Source organism: Gorilla gorilla, chromosome 13 (genome assembly GCF_029281585.2).
Source record: "Gorilla gorilla gorilla isolate KB3781 chromosome 13, NHGRI_mGorGor1-v2.1_pri, whole genome shotgun sequence".
Lineage (NCBI taxonomy): Eukaryota > Metazoa > Chordata > Mammalia > Primates > Hominidae > Gorilla > Gorilla gorilla.
Window position 1 is genome coordinate 64,194,839 of NC_073237.2, and position 16,912 is coordinate 64,211,750.

A 16,912-nucleotide genomic window follows, 5' to 3' on the forward strand; every position below is an offset into this window, starting at 1 on the left:
TACACAGTCCAAATTTATTTTCTTTTTTATTGTTGTTTTTGAGACAGAGTCTTACTCTGTCACCCAGGCTGGAGCGCAGTGGCATAATCTCAGCTCACTGCAACCTCCACCTCCAGGGTTCAAGTGATTCTCCTGCCTCAGCCTCCCAAATGCAGGGACGACAAGCGCCTGCCACCACACTGGCTAATTTTTGAATTTTTAGTAAAGATGGGGTTTCACCATGTTGGCCAGGCTGGTCTCAAACTCCTGACCTCAAGTGATTCACCCACCTCGGCTTCCCATGGTGCTGGGATTATAGGCATGAGCCACCGAGCCTGACGCCAAATATTATTTTATTAATCAAATACTACTAATAATAGATTTTCATTCATATGTAAGTGTAATACAACTACATCAAATGGTATGCGCTTTGAGTTGCTTTTCTAAAAACTAGGATTGCCTTGATCTATTCATTTTTGTTCACTTATCTAGTTGCCCTCTTGGCAAACATCATTTTGCATAACTGCTGGATTGAGTCAGAGATATCCATAGTATACAGATAGACCATGGTTGTGGGCTTGGAAAGTCTTCCATTTTATCAAAGGATTGGCACTTACAAAGGCAAACATTTCCTCATTTTTTTTTTCCTGATCTTGGGAATGTAATAGGCATTTCTCTTCTCTATTTCTGTTCTCTTGATGTCAAGTACACTCAGAACTTTTGTGGGGAAATCTAATTATGCTGAATGAGAAAAGACTTATGATGCTCACTGAATAACTGGCGTGGAAGTGTGGACAAGAACAGATCTAGATTTGAATTAAGGAGGCCCATTGGACAGAGGTATTAGGCTGGTACCTGCCTCCATCTGAGACTGGTTGAGCAGCATGCTGAACTTGGGAGTCAGGGTTCTAATAAGTCTGATAGGAAGATCTAGTCTTGTCTGAAGTGGCCTAAGAAGTCAGGTCCCAGGTCATTCCTGGTTGTCAAGGTCCTTGGCATGCTGGGTTCATCTGCTGACTGACCCAAGAGTTGGATGTTCTAGATCCTTTTCCTTCTCTCCTATAGGCATTTGTAGGTGAGTCTCAAGCCCTGCAATTACTCTGTGTGAATTGGTCATGATTAAGCATTCTTCAACATGACTCCAGATTTGCATCATATTGTCAGGTCTGGCCCCGAAGTGGAGACTCCTCTGAGAAAGTGGTACTCCTTAAAGCATGGTCCACTCATCTCTAGGATTTCTTTTCTACCTGGGGTTGTTACATTAAAGGGAAGAGGTTTCCTAAAAGTCTTCTAAACCTTACAGGTGTTCAGGCTAAGTGTAGGAACATTTCTGTGTTTGTCTATGGATCAAAGTCCTCATCAACCCAAGGAAGGAGGGTGAAGACGTATAATGACAACCTAAATAATAAGAACCAGAGGAGCTGCCACCTCTGGTTTTGCCTACCTGATTTACAGTAGCTCCCACAGAGCCTTGCAGCACCATCTGAAGCATCTTTGGATCAGGCGGCTCCTGGTTAATGGCAACCGCTAACTGCAGGGTTTTCTTCTTCATGTCTTCAATGGCAACTTCAATCGGTGTCAAAACAAACTGAACATGAGACGTAAACATAGGGAAGTCACTGTCTGGTCTCATAAGCTATGGACAAGCCTGGAGCTATGACAGAGAGGCCACCTGAATTTGAAGAGGCAGCTAGGGAAAGACTTTCAGAGTAATTTAAAATACTCTTAACAGGTTAAAAAGAAAGATGGGCCTAACATTTCTTGATTCCTTATGTTCCAGGAACTTTACATACATTTAGCATTTATTCCTCTCAACAACCTCTTTATACTCTCCATTTTACAGTCAAAGGGGGATTTGTAAGGTTAAGTTCCACAAAATGCCACAGGTAGTAAGGGAGGAGGTCATAATTCGATCACAAGTATGTCTATATTCAAAGTCCATGTTTTTTCTACCCTGTCAGGTTGCCTTTCCTATTACTGAGCAAGTTACTCAACTTATTTATTTATTTGTTTATTTATTTGTTTATTTATTTATTTGAGATGGAGTTTTGCTCTTGTTGTCTAGGCTGGAGTGCAATGGCATGATCTTGGCTTACTGCAATCTCCGCCTCCCGGGTTCAAGCAATTCTCCTGCCTCAGCCTCCCAAGTAGCTGGGATTACAGGCATGCACCACCACACCCAGAAAATTTTGTATTTTTAGTAGAGATGGGGTTTCTCTATGTTGGTCAGGCTGGTCTCAAACTCCCAACCTTAGGCAATTCCCCCGCCTCGGCCTCCCAAAGTGCTGGGATTACAGGCAAGAGCCACCGCACACAGCCTCATGCTACTCAACTTACAATGCAGAAAGCTATATTAGAAACACAGCACTCAAGATTTTCTCCCCCATCATAACACAAGCTTTTGATATCACCTGTGCCTTCTCCAACTGAGGGTGAACTTCCAGTAAATGGAATTCTTTTAAGGGTCAATCAATCTATTTGCTAAGTTCTGCTGGTTTGGGGTAGAGTCTTTTCTGAATTTCATAGGTTGAATTGTGTTCCCCCAAAATGTATATGTCGAAGTCCTAACCTTCAGTACCTCAGAATGTGACCTTCTTTGGAGATAGGGTCTTTACAGAGGCAATCAAGTTAAAATGAGGCCAGCAGGGTAAGCCCTAGTTCAGTATGACTGGTGTCCTTACGAGAAGAGGAAATCTGGACACAAACACAGAGGGAAGATGATGTGAAGAGACACAGGGAGAAGAGGGCTGTCCACAGGTCAGGGAGAGAGGCCTGGAACAGACCCTTTCCTCACAGCCCTCAGAAGGCACCAACAGTGCTGGCACTTTGATTTCAAACTCCTAGCCTCTAGGATTGTGCAGACAGGAAATTTCAGTTGTTTAAGCCACCCAGTCTATGGTACTTAGTTCTACAGCCCTAGCAAACAGCTGAGAACTGTTGTTGAGGTTGTTGGGGAACTAAGGAAGGCCAAGAAAAGTTCAGGCTGGTTCAGTGGCTCACACTTGTAATCCCAGCACCTTGGGAGGCCGAGGTAGGAGGATCGTTTGAGGCCAAGAGTTTGAGACCAGACTGGGCAACAAAGTAAGACCCCTGTCTCTTACAAAATATATATCGCTATATATTTTTAATTAGCTGGGCATGGTGGCACAAGCCTGTAGTCCCAGCTACACAGGAGGCTGAGGTAGGAAAATTGCTCGAGCCCAGGAGGTCGAGGCTGCAGTAAGCCATGTTCATGCCACTGCACTCTAGGGCAACAGAGGAAGATCCTGTCTCAAAAATGAAAAAGAGAGAAAGAGAGACAGAGACACAGAAAAAAAGGAAGAACGAAAGGAAAGGAAGGAAAAGAAGGAAAGGAAAGGAAGGCAGGAATGAAGAAAAGAAAAGGTTTTGAAATGCTTTTGGGCACCATGAGTTTATATCTGTGTTATGCCTAGAATGTCTCAGTGTTCAAAAGTCCAAAGCAAGAAGTATAGGAAGTACAGCAGATGGCTTCTAAACCCACCTCCTCCTGACCGAGTCACTGCTTCAGGCTTTCTTCAGCTTCTGTGAAACCCACACCCTGACGTGGTTACCCGGCTGAACACTACCTGGTGGATGACTCTCCAGTTAGCTCAGCTATTTCTGCTTCTGCCTGACGAGGTATATATTCACCACAATTCATCTGTGTTTGTTCACCAACTTGATTATGCCTGTTATACTTGTTATTTTAATGACCCAATCTAATTAGATAATGGAGAAACTGATGAACTATGGGTGTGGAAAGAAAAAGATTTGTTTCTATGAAAACCAAGCCAAATGGTTGGACAAGATATTATGAAAGTGAGTTGCTATAAAAATTCCTGTCATATTAGGTGTGCACAAGACTGCTGTCAAAGTCTCGGGGAGAAAAACATCATAAACATCCAGAAGGCTTCTGCTCTCAAATTGTTTAACAAGGATCTTTAAGCTCTCACTCTGCTTACACAAAGCAAAACTGAAAATCATGGACAAAGCACTACGGGTGTGGTTTATAAAAGAAAATGCTGAATTGTGATCAGCAAACCCACAGTCACAGAGAAGTCTGTGGCCCTGCATAAAAAGGACGACAAATAAGTGTATATATATGTGTTTTAAAGAATAATAAGTTGTTTATGGTGTGCAGAATTTTGAACGATTCTGTGGTTTGAGAGACCTTCTTGACCAGTCCTTTTATTAATAAAATGAGTATAATCTTATACTGTACTTAGAGGTCTTTCCTGCTAATGCATAGATGAAGAAACTGAAGGTATGTAGCTTGTTTAAAATCACACGAGGAAGCTAGGACTAGAAGCTCGTCAGTGAACTTGTCTACCTTACATGGCCCTTTCCCACAGCACACCACCGACTCACTGGGGCTGCCCACGTGCAGGTCCCGTCTCCAATAATTAACAGCACGACTATGCTTGAATCACCTCTAAGCTTTGAAATATAGAAAAATTTTATATAAAATATTTAAAATGTAAATATATATGTTGTACAAGTTTATAATTGAAATATATATTAAATATTATAATTAAATACATAAACATACTTATACTAAAGATATAACTTTAAAATATTAAATATTTAATATACAATAGTGCTATAAAATATGTAGCTGCCTAAATGGGATTTTCTGGCACCATGAGAGTGAAAGGACAACCATATAATCATATTTCAAGTGCATCCCTCCTTGTTTTCAGTCCAATCCACTGTGAAAGAGGTTTGTGGGTCCTCTTGGGAGGCCACCCAGCCCACTCATCCAGTGGTGGCCAATCCCTTGGGTGCATTACCTCCTCCTTCTGGATGACGCTGATCCTGGTCTTGATGTAGGGGAAGGCGTGCATAGTGGTCAGGACTGTGTTCCTTCTGTACTGCTCATGCAGCTCTCCCCGAGGCCGCCCCTCCAGGGTGAACGGGGTGGTGTACATGAACCTCCGGAGGTTGAAATTCTTCTCAAAGTATGTGACCCTGTCTTTCATCTCATACTCATCAAAGTAGGGCTCCACAAAAGTGATCTGTATGTAGGCCTAAGGGGGAAAAGGCAGGGAGGGAGAAGATGAGCTATTCTGCAAATGGCCATCCCTGACGCAACGGAGGGGCATGCAGGAACACGGCGTGCCAGCACCGCCCTGCCCAGTGCAGAAAAGCTACAGATGCAGGGGAGAATGTGGCCAGCAGAAGTTCCTCCTCTCCACCCCCAAGGAGAGAAGGGGCTGCAAGGAGGGAGAGGGGAATGTGCCTGTGGGGAGAGTCAGGGCCACCGGCCGCACCTTCCTAGCAGAGCAAACTGATCCACAGTGGAGGCCTTGGTATAAGAGTTTGCAAACTGCTATTCCAAAGAGACAAACTTTCCTTTTCAGAATGACAATGACTACCTCACAGTTATGAGGAAGCGTGAATGGTCGAACTAAAGAAAACTAACAATATCAAGTGCTGGCAAGGATGGAGATCAGCTAGAGCTGTCATACACAGAGGGTGGGAATGCAAAATGCGCAGCTACTTTGCAGAAGAAGCTGGCAGTCTCTTATGCAGTTAAACTGCACTACCATTGGACCCAGCAACCCCACTCCTATGTGTGTACATGAGAGAAATGAAAGCTTATGTCCATACAAAAACCTGTACACAAATGTCTCCAGCAACTTTATTCATAACAGACAAAGACTAGAAACAACCCAAATGTCACTCCAGTGGGGAATTAACAAGCAAATGGTGAGGTAGTCACACAATAGAATACTACTCAGCAATGGAAAGGAAGGAACTACTGCAACACGGACTACCAATGGGCACGGGAAGTATTTTGGAGTGGTGGATCTGTTCTGTATCTTGGTTATGAAGGCAGTCACATGTGTTTGTCAAAACTCATAGAACTAAACTGAATTTTACTGCCTAGGCCTCATTTAAACACACACTCACATCACCTCCACCCTCAAACACAGAGCAAATAAGTACTCATTAAAGAAGACAATCTCTTAGGAAAAAAAGTGACCATGAGGTCAGATGCTGGGACAGTCACCCACTGAAAGGGATGGGTGGGGTCACTGACCTCAGACTGTAAATCATGACTTAGTATAATGAAATCTGGTTGTAACTCTGGGTTCAGACTCTCATTCCAAACTCTCACAACCTACCCTGGGAATTTTAAAAGCGGGGAAAAGGGCACCTTGGCTGAGGGAGGTCACATTTTACACAGCTTGTGCTATGTACAGATCACTGTGGGCACACGGCCAACTCCATCTCCCAGACGTGTGTCTGAAGATTAGTTAAACTCTTACCACAGTCACTGCTTTCAAGCCTAGGCTAGAGAATGTGTCTTAAGTGAGAAAGCGTTCTGAAAAATGTAGAAAAACACTTTTCAATTTGGCCAATTCTTCCCCTCTTCCATTATCTTCTTCATACCCTGGAAGATGGAACTGGGAGTTTGGACCTTTCATTTTACAGGTTTGCTAGATGGTGAATGGTCCTCTGTCCCAGGGCCCTTAATGATACCTTGCACTTGCACTTTTTCCAGTAACTTAGAAAGCTCATTCATGGACATGTGAGTTGGGCTGAGCGGGCAGCATCAGCTTGTGGTATAATAAAGAATATGTCTGGTCTTTGTCTCCATTTCCTAGCACAGAGCTTTAGAAACACTTAGAATTTCCTCAGTGATGGGTGTCTTTGCGATGCTAATGAGGTGACTCATGCTGGGCCCCTGGATAGCTTCAGGATGCCAAGTGGCCACCAAAAAGACCAATTCTGTGATTAGAGGGTAGGAGCTGGATGACCTCTGGAGACAGGAGAGGGGCTGGAGATTGTGTTCAATTTGCCTACATAATGAAACCCCAACAAAATCTCTGGACACTGAGACTTGGCGGAGCTTCCTGGTTGGAGAACACACTGATGAGCCAGGAAGCCATAAATAAAGGCACAAAAAGATGTTCACCCTTTATCATAATACTCTGATAGTAACCAGAGTACTTTTTGGAATTCTGTGAGTCATTGTAGTGAATTATTTAATCTAACAGGTATCATAGAAACTCCCAAATTATTATTATTATTATTATTTGCTTTGTTTTCTCCTATTTTCAAGCTAACAGGTTATAGAAACTCCCAAATTTGTAGCTGGCTGATCAGAAGCGTGGCTGGCCTGGGGGTCCCTCTTGAAGCTGGCATCTGAAGTCACGGCAGTCTTGAGGAGGACTGAGCCTTTACCCTGTGGGAGCTGATACTACCTCCACATGTTAGCATCAGAACTGTACACCCATTTTGGGGTGAAATGGAACATACCCTCTTGTGAAAGTGAGGAAACCCAAACCCAAGCCGTTTTTATCATTCCCCCAACAGCACAGTGATCCTGGACTTGGATGGAAGGAATACTTGCAGCCTAAAGAAGGAAGCCACTAAGTGTTGTCGAGTTTGAAATGGAGAGTTTAAAGGTTTTATAAAAAGGCAGTAAAGAGCAGTGCTGAAGAGTAGGGGTTTAGAAGCAACAGACCTCAGGTCTGAGTACTGGCTCTGCCACTTGCATGACCTCGAAAGTTGCTTGACTCTTCCATGTCTCAGTTTTCTCATCTCTAAAATAGGAATGACAAAATCTACTTCCAGGGGTCGTTGCAGGATGAAATAAAATGATGTATGTAGAGGGCCTAATGCAGTTCCAGGTACATATTTGGTGCTTAATAAATGGTGGCTCCTATTATGATTCCTGCCTTTGACTACATTTTTTTTTAAGATCTGACCAATTAGTAGTTGAACTCTAGACGAAAAGGTTTGACTGCATTTAAGTGACTTGGAGAGTCCAGATAGATGAGATCATTATGTATTCTTGGGTAGAGAACGAAGGGATTTAGAGCTTGATGGTTATTTTTTGTAAATTTTTGTATACCTTGTTAGGATCCAACTTGGTTTTGTCCACAGGAGTGGAGTCTTTAATCACTTCCACAAATTCTGCACCAAAACATTGACCATAAAATGCCTAGGTAAGAAGAACCAATAGTTTATAAAGGTTATTTTAACATAATGCAACTCTTTGTCTCCTCGGAAGTGAAATAAGTTTGGAGCAAGTGCAAGGTAGAATGATGCTCACTGATTATTGAGAGTTCCTCTGAGCTAATGAGCAAAGTTCAGCATTTCCTAAGACAAAAATAAAAATAGCACTGTCAACTGGTATATGCTTCCCTATAAGATGTATACTTGGCCTCTAATTCAGCTAACATCATTATATTTGCTGGGGTATCACACTCTTTACTTCTCGGCTTCTGTACCCTGGGAACTTGGAAGTCACCAGGCTTCCCATATTGTGGCAAATCACAGTGCACAAGAAGATAAAATATATACCTCTAATTCTAAGTAGGGGAAACAATATAGGGAACCAAGTGGACTGGGGTCAATTGCTAGCTCTTTTTAGCATGTGCTAAACAATTTTGGGGCAACTCACCCAGCCACTCTGGGCAATGGCTTCTTTGAGTCAAGTAAGGATAAACCCTCTTTTTTTTGGCATGGATGGAGAGTGTAAGAAGCCATTAGGCAACACAAATGTTTTAAGTTTTACACTCATAGGAGGGCACAAATTCAAAGCAATGAAAGCCTAAGGAGTGAATCTTTGGTTAATTGTGAGCAGTTCAAAGGACCCCAGTCCTGCTTGGTAATTGCAGGCTCTTTGTAAACAAATTCCTGTTCATCCAAATCCCCAAATGTGCTTGAGAAGGTTTTTTTTTGGGGAGGCACCTTTGACTGAGTTCTTAGTGTTTGGCCCTTACAACCTGTGCTTCTTTTGTCCTGACCTTTCTCTAGGCTGTTTCTCTTTTTCTCCAGGCTTTCAGCTTTGCTTCTAACAACATGCTACACTTTTCTGTTGTATTATGGACCAAATGTCACTCACTGGCAGGTTGGAGCTGGGCTGGCCACAGCTGAGTAGCTCCACATCAGAATGACCCCAGGTGCCATCCAGTGATACCTAAAGGATGGCCTCACCATTATCTAGGGGTGATTCAGTCATTTGGCTAGATTACTTCAAAGTCAAGATGCTAAACTTCATGTTGAAAAACTCTATTACTCTCTATCTACTAGTATAAACTACTAATATTTGGAAAGGGTGATAAGAAAGCACATGACCTTGATTGAATTTTGCACAGACTTGAAAATAAATATTCACCATATAAAATTACAAACTGTGAAAAGCATACACAGAGTCTTAGGGAAAAACTATCAAAATATTACATCACCTCATGATCTCACCTAAGACCTTTCTACTTTGCCTTTTATAAATGCAAAGGGGAAAACTTTATGTAGAGATCAATGATGAATCCATAACTCTTTATTTGTTTATTTTTGGTAATGACCCACTCTAACTGGTTTTTGTAAAGTGTACCAGGTCAGGCGCACAGAATCACTTTTCTTACCTCTAGTCTATGTGAGATCTCAGGAAGCTTGGTAATTGCGGGCTCTTTGTAAACAAATTCCTGTTCATCCAAATCCCCAAATTTGGATCCAAAGAAACCAACTCGGAAGTAGGTTCCAAACATTCTCTTATGATCCTGAGGAACAAAATATAAAAAGCTCTCCTTAGTTATGTCATCCTGAGGAGCCATTGAGTTGCAAAGGGCAGGGGTCTTTCATTGTGTTAACAAAGCATTTTACTCCTATGGCTGATGTAAACAGAAATCACTCCTTAAAAAAATTTAGTGCTTATGGAATAAACTTCAGAAATAACAACAAAAGAAATCCCATGAAAGATTTCTGGGCCTTCTTTTAATTAAACTTAAAAATTTCTCACATTTCCTGGTTATAAAGTAATTTAAGCTGAATGTTTTCACATTTGGAATTTTGGTCCTCTGTTAGAGGAATTTCAGCCCTTTTCTGTTTGACAGGTGAGAGCAAAAGCAATGTGCTAAAGATAAATCACTCCCTGGAGAGGAAGGATGGCTAAGCATCTGTAGGACAGGGTCGCCCGCCACCAGGTAACAAGACCTGCCAGCCAGGCTCCCCGGCTACCTTGTTAACGATGCTGTCGAAGGCCCTCTGCAGCTTGCTGTGAGTGAGTGTCAGCTTCCGGAATTCTCGATGCGCTTCTAGGATGGGGATGACCAGCTTGTAGACCTCATTAACTGTCTCATATAAGCCTCCCTTGGAAAGAGGAGAAGAGCATCAGAGAGAATTTAATCCACTGGAAACTTAAGAAGAGCAACCAGAGGTCATTGCCCAAACAATGTGCTGGAGAGTGAATTTATTGTTGTATCGCAGTATTTCACAGGGCAAGAAGGGGTATCTGAGCACTTTTGGGACAGTGGTAGCCTTCAAACTGAACTAGACACCTCGCTAAGTAGTCCTGTATGGCGATAAGTAGGGAGAAGAGCTTTTGGGGAAAAAAAATACTGGCTGAGTGCAGTGGCTCATGCCTGTAATCCCAGCACTTTGGGAGGCTGAGGCAGGAGGATCAGTTGAACCCAGAGGTTCAGATCATCCTAGACAACATAGGGAGACCCCATCTCTACAAAAAATTAAAAAATCAGCCAGGTGTGGTAGCATGCTCCTGTAGTCCCAGCTACTTGGGCGGTTGAGGTGGGAGGCTGAGCCCAGGAGGTCAAGGCTGTAGTGAGCCAAGACTGCATCACTGCACTCCAGCCTGGGTGACAAGGCAAGACTCTGCCTCAAAAACAAAAACAAAAACAAAACAAAACAAAAAGAAAAAACAGGAGAGAAGTTTGGTAGCAGGGACTAACAGCAATTCAGAAAGGCAGTTTTAGTATATTTAAATTTCATCAGAGGTCCTCCTCTAGCCAGATGCTAAATGTATGCCTCCAAAGAGTTAGTAGGATTCTAATTCATTTTGTCGAGTTTGAGGAAAAATTAGAGTATATTAGACATTTTCTGAATCTTGAAAAGGAAAGCAAGAATAGAAAGAAGATAGTTAAAACAATAATTACAATAAATAATATTGTAGAGAGGAAACTTGGAAATAAAAACTGGAAAATAAGGATGAGTATAGTATAGATGAAAACAAAATCGGGTCAGCTAAATACAGTAAAGTACTGAATACTTTCTTGGCTTAAAATTTAAAGGAGGGAGATTATTAAAATGAAAACAAGTCGGGTGTGGTGGCTCACACCTGTAGTTCCAGCACTTTGGGAGGCCAAGATGGGCAGATCACTTGAGGCCAGGAGTTTGAGACCAGCCTGGCCAACAGGGTGAAATCCTGTCTCCTCTAAAAACACAAAAAATTAGCCGAGTGTGGTGGTGCACACCTGTAATCCCAGCTACTCAGGAGGCTGAGGCAGGAGAGTTGCTTGAACCCTGGAGGCAGAGGCTGCAGTGAGCCATGATTGCGCCACTGCATTCCAGCCTGGGCGACAGAGCTAGACTCTCTCAAAAAAAGAAAAGAAAATAGACAAGAGTGTTTCCTCTTTGCCCTGAATCTCAATGACTTCATCTCTCTCTATATTTTTCTAGTATATATACTAGGAGTGTTTAGATCCAGATTAAGTTAACCAGAGGAGTCTCAGTGGTTTCTGTGCCCACATTTCTGTAAGCTGGTCCTGCTCTGTGATGGTCCTTCAGACTGCACAGTGGCTAGGAGGGAAGACACTGTCTGTGTATTCCTCCTCTCTCCTCCCAGTGGTTCCTCCCTAATTTTTTTCTCTCTGAGAGGAAAAATGAGGGAGTGAAAACATGCCTCATCATTTATTGTGTAACCCTGGGCAAGCCATTTCACCTCTCTGTGGCTTAGTTCCACCCCTATTAAATAGAAATAATACTGTGAAACTGCTGCCCAACCAATGAGCATACAGCGAAGCTCAGACCAGCACTGTGATGAAAGGCTATCTCAGCTCCCTTGGGAAGCTCATGCAATTTGCATACATCAAAGTCCTCCCCGGGCCCATCCCCTTTCCTGCACACCCTGGCATGTGTCCTCGGGAAGTGGGGCTGACTGGGCCATTAAGACCAGGTGTTCCCAAGCACCCCAAGTCCAGCTGGAGTATGGGAGGCCAGGCCCCGGGATGCCCTCTGGGCACTGACCGTGCTGAAGAGCTCCGCAGCCTGCTCCAGGAGGCCCACCAGGCCACTCTCGGTGAAGTACTGGCCTGCACACACCCCATCCTCGTCAGGTGACAGGGTGTCATCAGAGACCACAGACTCCTCCAGCACATTGGAAGAAATATTCTGAAAGAGATCACAGTATAAGCCTGGAGAACAGGGCGACCAGACTAGTAAGAGACCACAGGAACCCCGAATGGGGAAATGAGGAAGCTGGTGTGCAGATCCTTACCAAGGCTGTGACTAAACTAGGTCTGTAATTCTACCCCGAGAGTATCTGTCTGCCATTCATTTAGAAGAGGCGCACTGAGCAACTGGTCTTCAAACCTCACGTTTTTCTTTTTAACCATTAGGAGATTTTGTATAAAGGACACTTACCTCAATGTCACAATAGCTGAGTTACTTTAGTGAAACAACCCTAAGGGACATAGGGCTGGTGTCTTGGTTTTCAAAAGGCAAAGGCCAATTAACATTAGCTAGGCTCCCTGTTTCACCGAGTGGACCTCTGACTTCCAGTGGTGTTTTTCTGAAGTATGTTGCTACTCTGGAATTGACTCAGATAAACAGCCATGATATATGACAACAGCAAGTGAGGCTGTCTTCATTAAGGAAGTTTTCATGGCATTGCAGCAGTTACTGTGTGTGTGTTTTTTTTCTTCCTGAACATTTTGTTTCCATGCATTTTTTTCCTTTACATAAACTATTGCGTTTAGAGCCTCTAGCAGAGCATGCAGAGACCATGGTTGGGGTGAACCAAATGAGAAACCCAAGACAAAATTTAGAGAGGTACTCGCTTTTAGGGCCATGGAAGTACTGATCTTGTACCCGTTTGACCCTGAGGGTGAGTGCCTCTTCACCCTAGCACTGGCCCTGGCAGTGAATACGTGACAGGTCAAGAATCATTTTCTTCTTAGCTCACAGCTATGGAAGAAATGCATATGAAAAACAGAAGAAATGGGAAACCTTCCCAGTTTAGGGATTACAAACAGGTGGCACACATGCCACTCCTTCCTATTGCTGTAATCATGGCAGGCATAACTAATCAACTGTAGCACTTTTTCCCCAGAGCTTGGATATAGTCTCAAAATTCTTAAGCACAGTGCTCCAGTCAGCCACTACTAACTGATCAGAGTTGGCTTGTGAACTAAAAGCTGTCTGCCTTCTGGCCTGGTTAACAAGATCAAGTGAATCAACCTTAGCAATCAGTCAGGACATAGTTGTCATAGATAGCCCTATCTCTTCACATGCAACACTGTAACGTAGTTTTAGGAATATAGGAGGAGGCTCTCAAAGCCTTTGTGGCCAGTCTTTCTTCCAAACCTGCCCTATGTATTATGATGTTTCTGTGACAACAGAAGATCCAAGAAATTCAGTTGAAAGCATTTAATAACCCAAGATACTAATACTATTAGAATGTATGCAATTTTCCACATTAGAGGAACAGATTTGAAGCTATGTAGCCTCATTAGCTGTAGTCAGAGGAAAAGGATTCTGCAGACTTTCTTGGCTTCAGGATCAGAGAGGTACAAGTAACAGCAGTATCTAAGAATGTGTCCGTATCTACAGTTGTGAAATAAATATTGCACTCTGGACACAGAATTTCAGTGATCTCAGTTTCCTGGAACTCAGTGACCTCAAAGTTATTTTCCTTGCACATATTTATTTATCTCTAGTTTATAAATCTTTTCCAAAAGCTGTATTTCATTGGAGCAGAACAAGGTTGAAAATCAAAGCACAGAGCATTTGCAAAATCAACACTGGACATCTGTTGTTAATGCTGTCTAGAATTCTTTCCTCCTTCTATAAAGTAAAGCATCCTGATTTAGGGGAAGAAATCACCCATAATTCCAGGTGTGGACCCATGATCCGGGGTCAGTAAATCAGAGCACTCCATTTCTCTGGCCAGTATGGCTGGTTCAGGGATGAGCACAGGATCAGATGTTCAGACAGGATCAGTAAGATGCACTGAGGCTTTCTCTGCAACTGCTAGAAAGGAGGCATCTCTCTTCTCTCCTAGACTTGAACCTAGAGATGTAAACCTAAACTGTGGTGTGGGAAGCCTGTGAAGAACGAAGCTGACACAACAGATGGCAGAGATGGGAAGTGGTGATGACAGTGAGCTCTGCTGACATTGTTTGGGCCCCTAGGTCCAGTATGGCAGGTGCTACTCCAGGCTCACATTCCTCATACAGGCTGATAAATTCCATTTTTACCTTCTGTCAGTCTGGGTTGGGTGTCCTTTCACTTGCCAGCTACATTTCCAAATTGATTTGGTATGTCCCATTTGAGAGAAGTAAGAATTCACTCATACACATTAATATAATTTGGCTTCTCTTCTGTAGCTGAGAACACCTAACTCATTGCCTCCTCTACATCAAGAAGCCCTCACACTTCAGTTTCTTCTGCCTTCCTTTTCACCTTCTTCACCCTTCCCTGACCCACAGGGCCTGGACCATAAATGCTCACAATATCTTGTGCCTCTTTATAACAGTATTTCTCATAATTATAACTGAACAAAGATTGGAATAATTAGTTATATTATGTCTCTCTGGTTAGAATGTAATGTTCATGAGGACAGAGTAAGTATTCAATAAATATTCTCTAAAAGAAGGAATCAATGGATAAATATATGTGAATAGATAGAGCTGTATGCCCCCATGTTGGGATAATGTGGAATATTTCTGTTGATTGTGTAATAATGATTCACTTTGGCATGTCATTATTAGCAAATCAATTGAATTCTAGGTAAAATTAGAACAGTAAGGCTTACTAAATATAAAAGTCAATAATGAAATGCAATTGATATTTAAGTGATAAATATTAAAATACAGTCATGGGAAAAGGAATAAAAGAACTATAAAATAATTTAGTAAATGAAACAATATGAAGTGCTAAACACTTACAATTTCCTGGGAATTGAAAGAGTAGTGCCATAATATTTATTCTTGATAGCATCAAATGGTCAAAATAAATTTGAGAAAAGAAGCAAATACATCTAAAATAACTTTTATAACTTTCTTGTACACTTCTATGTGATTTGAAATCAGGTGTTATTTTTATGCTTTTGGATGAGATCTAATTATCAGCTTTTATAACAAACATTTCTGAATTAAGAAGAAAATTCATTTGCCAAGCATGAAATCACAGAATAACTATTTTTGTTCTTGAGGACCATAAGAAAGGAAGAGTTATTCATAGGAGGCAATACCCAGCTTTGCTGTGTTCTGGAAAACCAGAAGCTCCTGGCTGCACCAGCATAGTTTCAGTGACTTATTCTCTAAGCCTGGGGAAGCTACTTTGAATTGTTCTTTCTTTCTGGTTCATACAACATCACAAAATTGTGTTGAAGAACAATAACAAGAACAAAGCTTTTCATAAAATCAGCCATGTAAATTCAAACAAGAATAATACAAACCCTTGTAAATGACTTCGTGAGTCTGGCTTGAAAAACACTCTATTACTGTAGCTATATTGTTCATGGTTTCAGGGATGGTCATCTCTACAAACTATGTCTCTTACAAAAAAAGTACCCAACATTGTGCTTTTTTATTTTCTCTCTCTCTAAAGACTATTAAACTATTCAGTAAGAACACTTTAAGTGGCCACTGAGCATCCCATCCGAGCCAGCTTTTAGGTCTGGCAGACAATTTCCCTTTGCCAAATGTGGGTAATTTTCAGCTTATCCTAAGAAGGTACTGATTCAGCCTTTTGTCTCCCTTCTTAGGTCAATTTGATTCTTTCTTGATTTTTGGATTGGAGAGTGGGCCCCTATAAAGTTGAAGAGTGGAATCAAATGAATGGGCCAGGAGGAAAATCATTTATCCAATATTTTCCAAACTTTCACAATGTCAGTATACTGTGTCAACTACAAGTCTTTGAAAAAGAGTTTAAGTGACCTTAGAAAAGTTGCTCTCTCAGTTCTCTCATCTGTGAAGTGGGAGTAATAACCACCTTGCCTACCTACCTGCCTCACAGCTTTACGGGGAGGTTCAAATGAAGCCATGCATGTGAAAGTGTTTGCAAATGTCTCCTAAAGTGCTATTAATAATGGCTAGGTGCCATTATTGTAAACAATAATTTAAAAAAAACCAACGATGATGGGAAAGCAATTAGAAGAAGCAAATATAATGTATGAACTTGGAATTTTTCAACCTTAGTACTACAGACATTTGGGGCCAGACAATTCTTTGTCAGGGGAGCTCTCCTATTGCAGAATGTTTAACAGCATCCTGGCTTCTACCAGTCAGATGCCAGTAGCACCTACTCACCCATCCCAGTTGTGATAACCAAAAATGTATCTAGACATTGCCAAATGTCTCTGGGGCTGGGGGACAAAATCGCCCCAGTTGAGAACCACTGCTCTAAGGGAAAAGCTGCACACACCCTACCTGGAAGCTGACACTGCCCACGGGCAGGTAGCTGTGGTCCTCCAGCATGCTCAGATACTCAGCCACTAACGCAGCGGCGTGCACCAGGCACATGGCAGCCTCCGTGTAGCACTTCTTCTTGGTGTGTTTCTCTGCCATGTTCTGGAGCCAGGTCAGCCGCAGATCAGGAGATGCCTGGTAACTCTTCGCAATTCTGAAGACAGATTGAGTGAGAAGTAGTTTTGAGGACAGTGGGTTAATGACACTGTTCTTCTACTTTGTGTGACCTTTTCTTTTTTTCTCCCCCAAGAGTTCCCTGTACCCCTCCACCTGAGATTTTGCCCTACATTTCCAGAAAACGAGACAGAAGAAAACATTTATTAGTCCAACTATTTTTATTCCATGTTTAAGCTGTGCTGACCTCCAAGAAATAGTACTTAGTAAAAGCCTTATGGAGAAAAAATACCTGATAACATGATGTCTATTTTAATGGCTCTCAGGCAAATTTCTGCCTTTTCTTTCCTTTCGCTCAAAATAAAACAGAAGACAAAAGT

At 42.2% G+C, this 16,912-nt stretch overlaps 1 protein-coding gene across 3 annotated transcripts in view; it reads right to left on the bottom strand.

Annotated features, from left to right (window-relative positions):
* DOCK8 (dedicator of cytokinesis 8) overlaps nt 1-16,912 on the bottom strand; it is a 249,124-nt gene that overhangs the window by 13,948 nt on the left and 218,264 nt on the right. For all 3 annotated transcript variants that reach the window (XM_055350708.2, XM_019033579.4, XM_019033581.4), the window contains 7 exons: nt 16,380-16,572; nt 11,974-12,117; nt 9,952-10,083; nt 9,360-9,494; nt 7,844-7,933; nt 4,770-5,006; nt 1,424-1,567 (listed from right to left, as the gene is read on the bottom strand). In XM_055350708.2, coding sequence (XP_055206683.2) covers nt 1,424-1,567; nt 4,770-5,006; nt 7,844-7,933; nt 9,360-9,494; nt 9,952-10,083; nt 11,974-12,117; nt 16,380-16,572 — 1,075 coding nt within the window. The remainder of the gene's footprint in view (nt 1-1,423; nt 1,568-4,769; nt 5,007-7,843; nt 7,934-9,359; nt 9,495-9,951; nt 10,084-11,973; nt 12,118-16,379; nt 16,573-16,912) is intronic.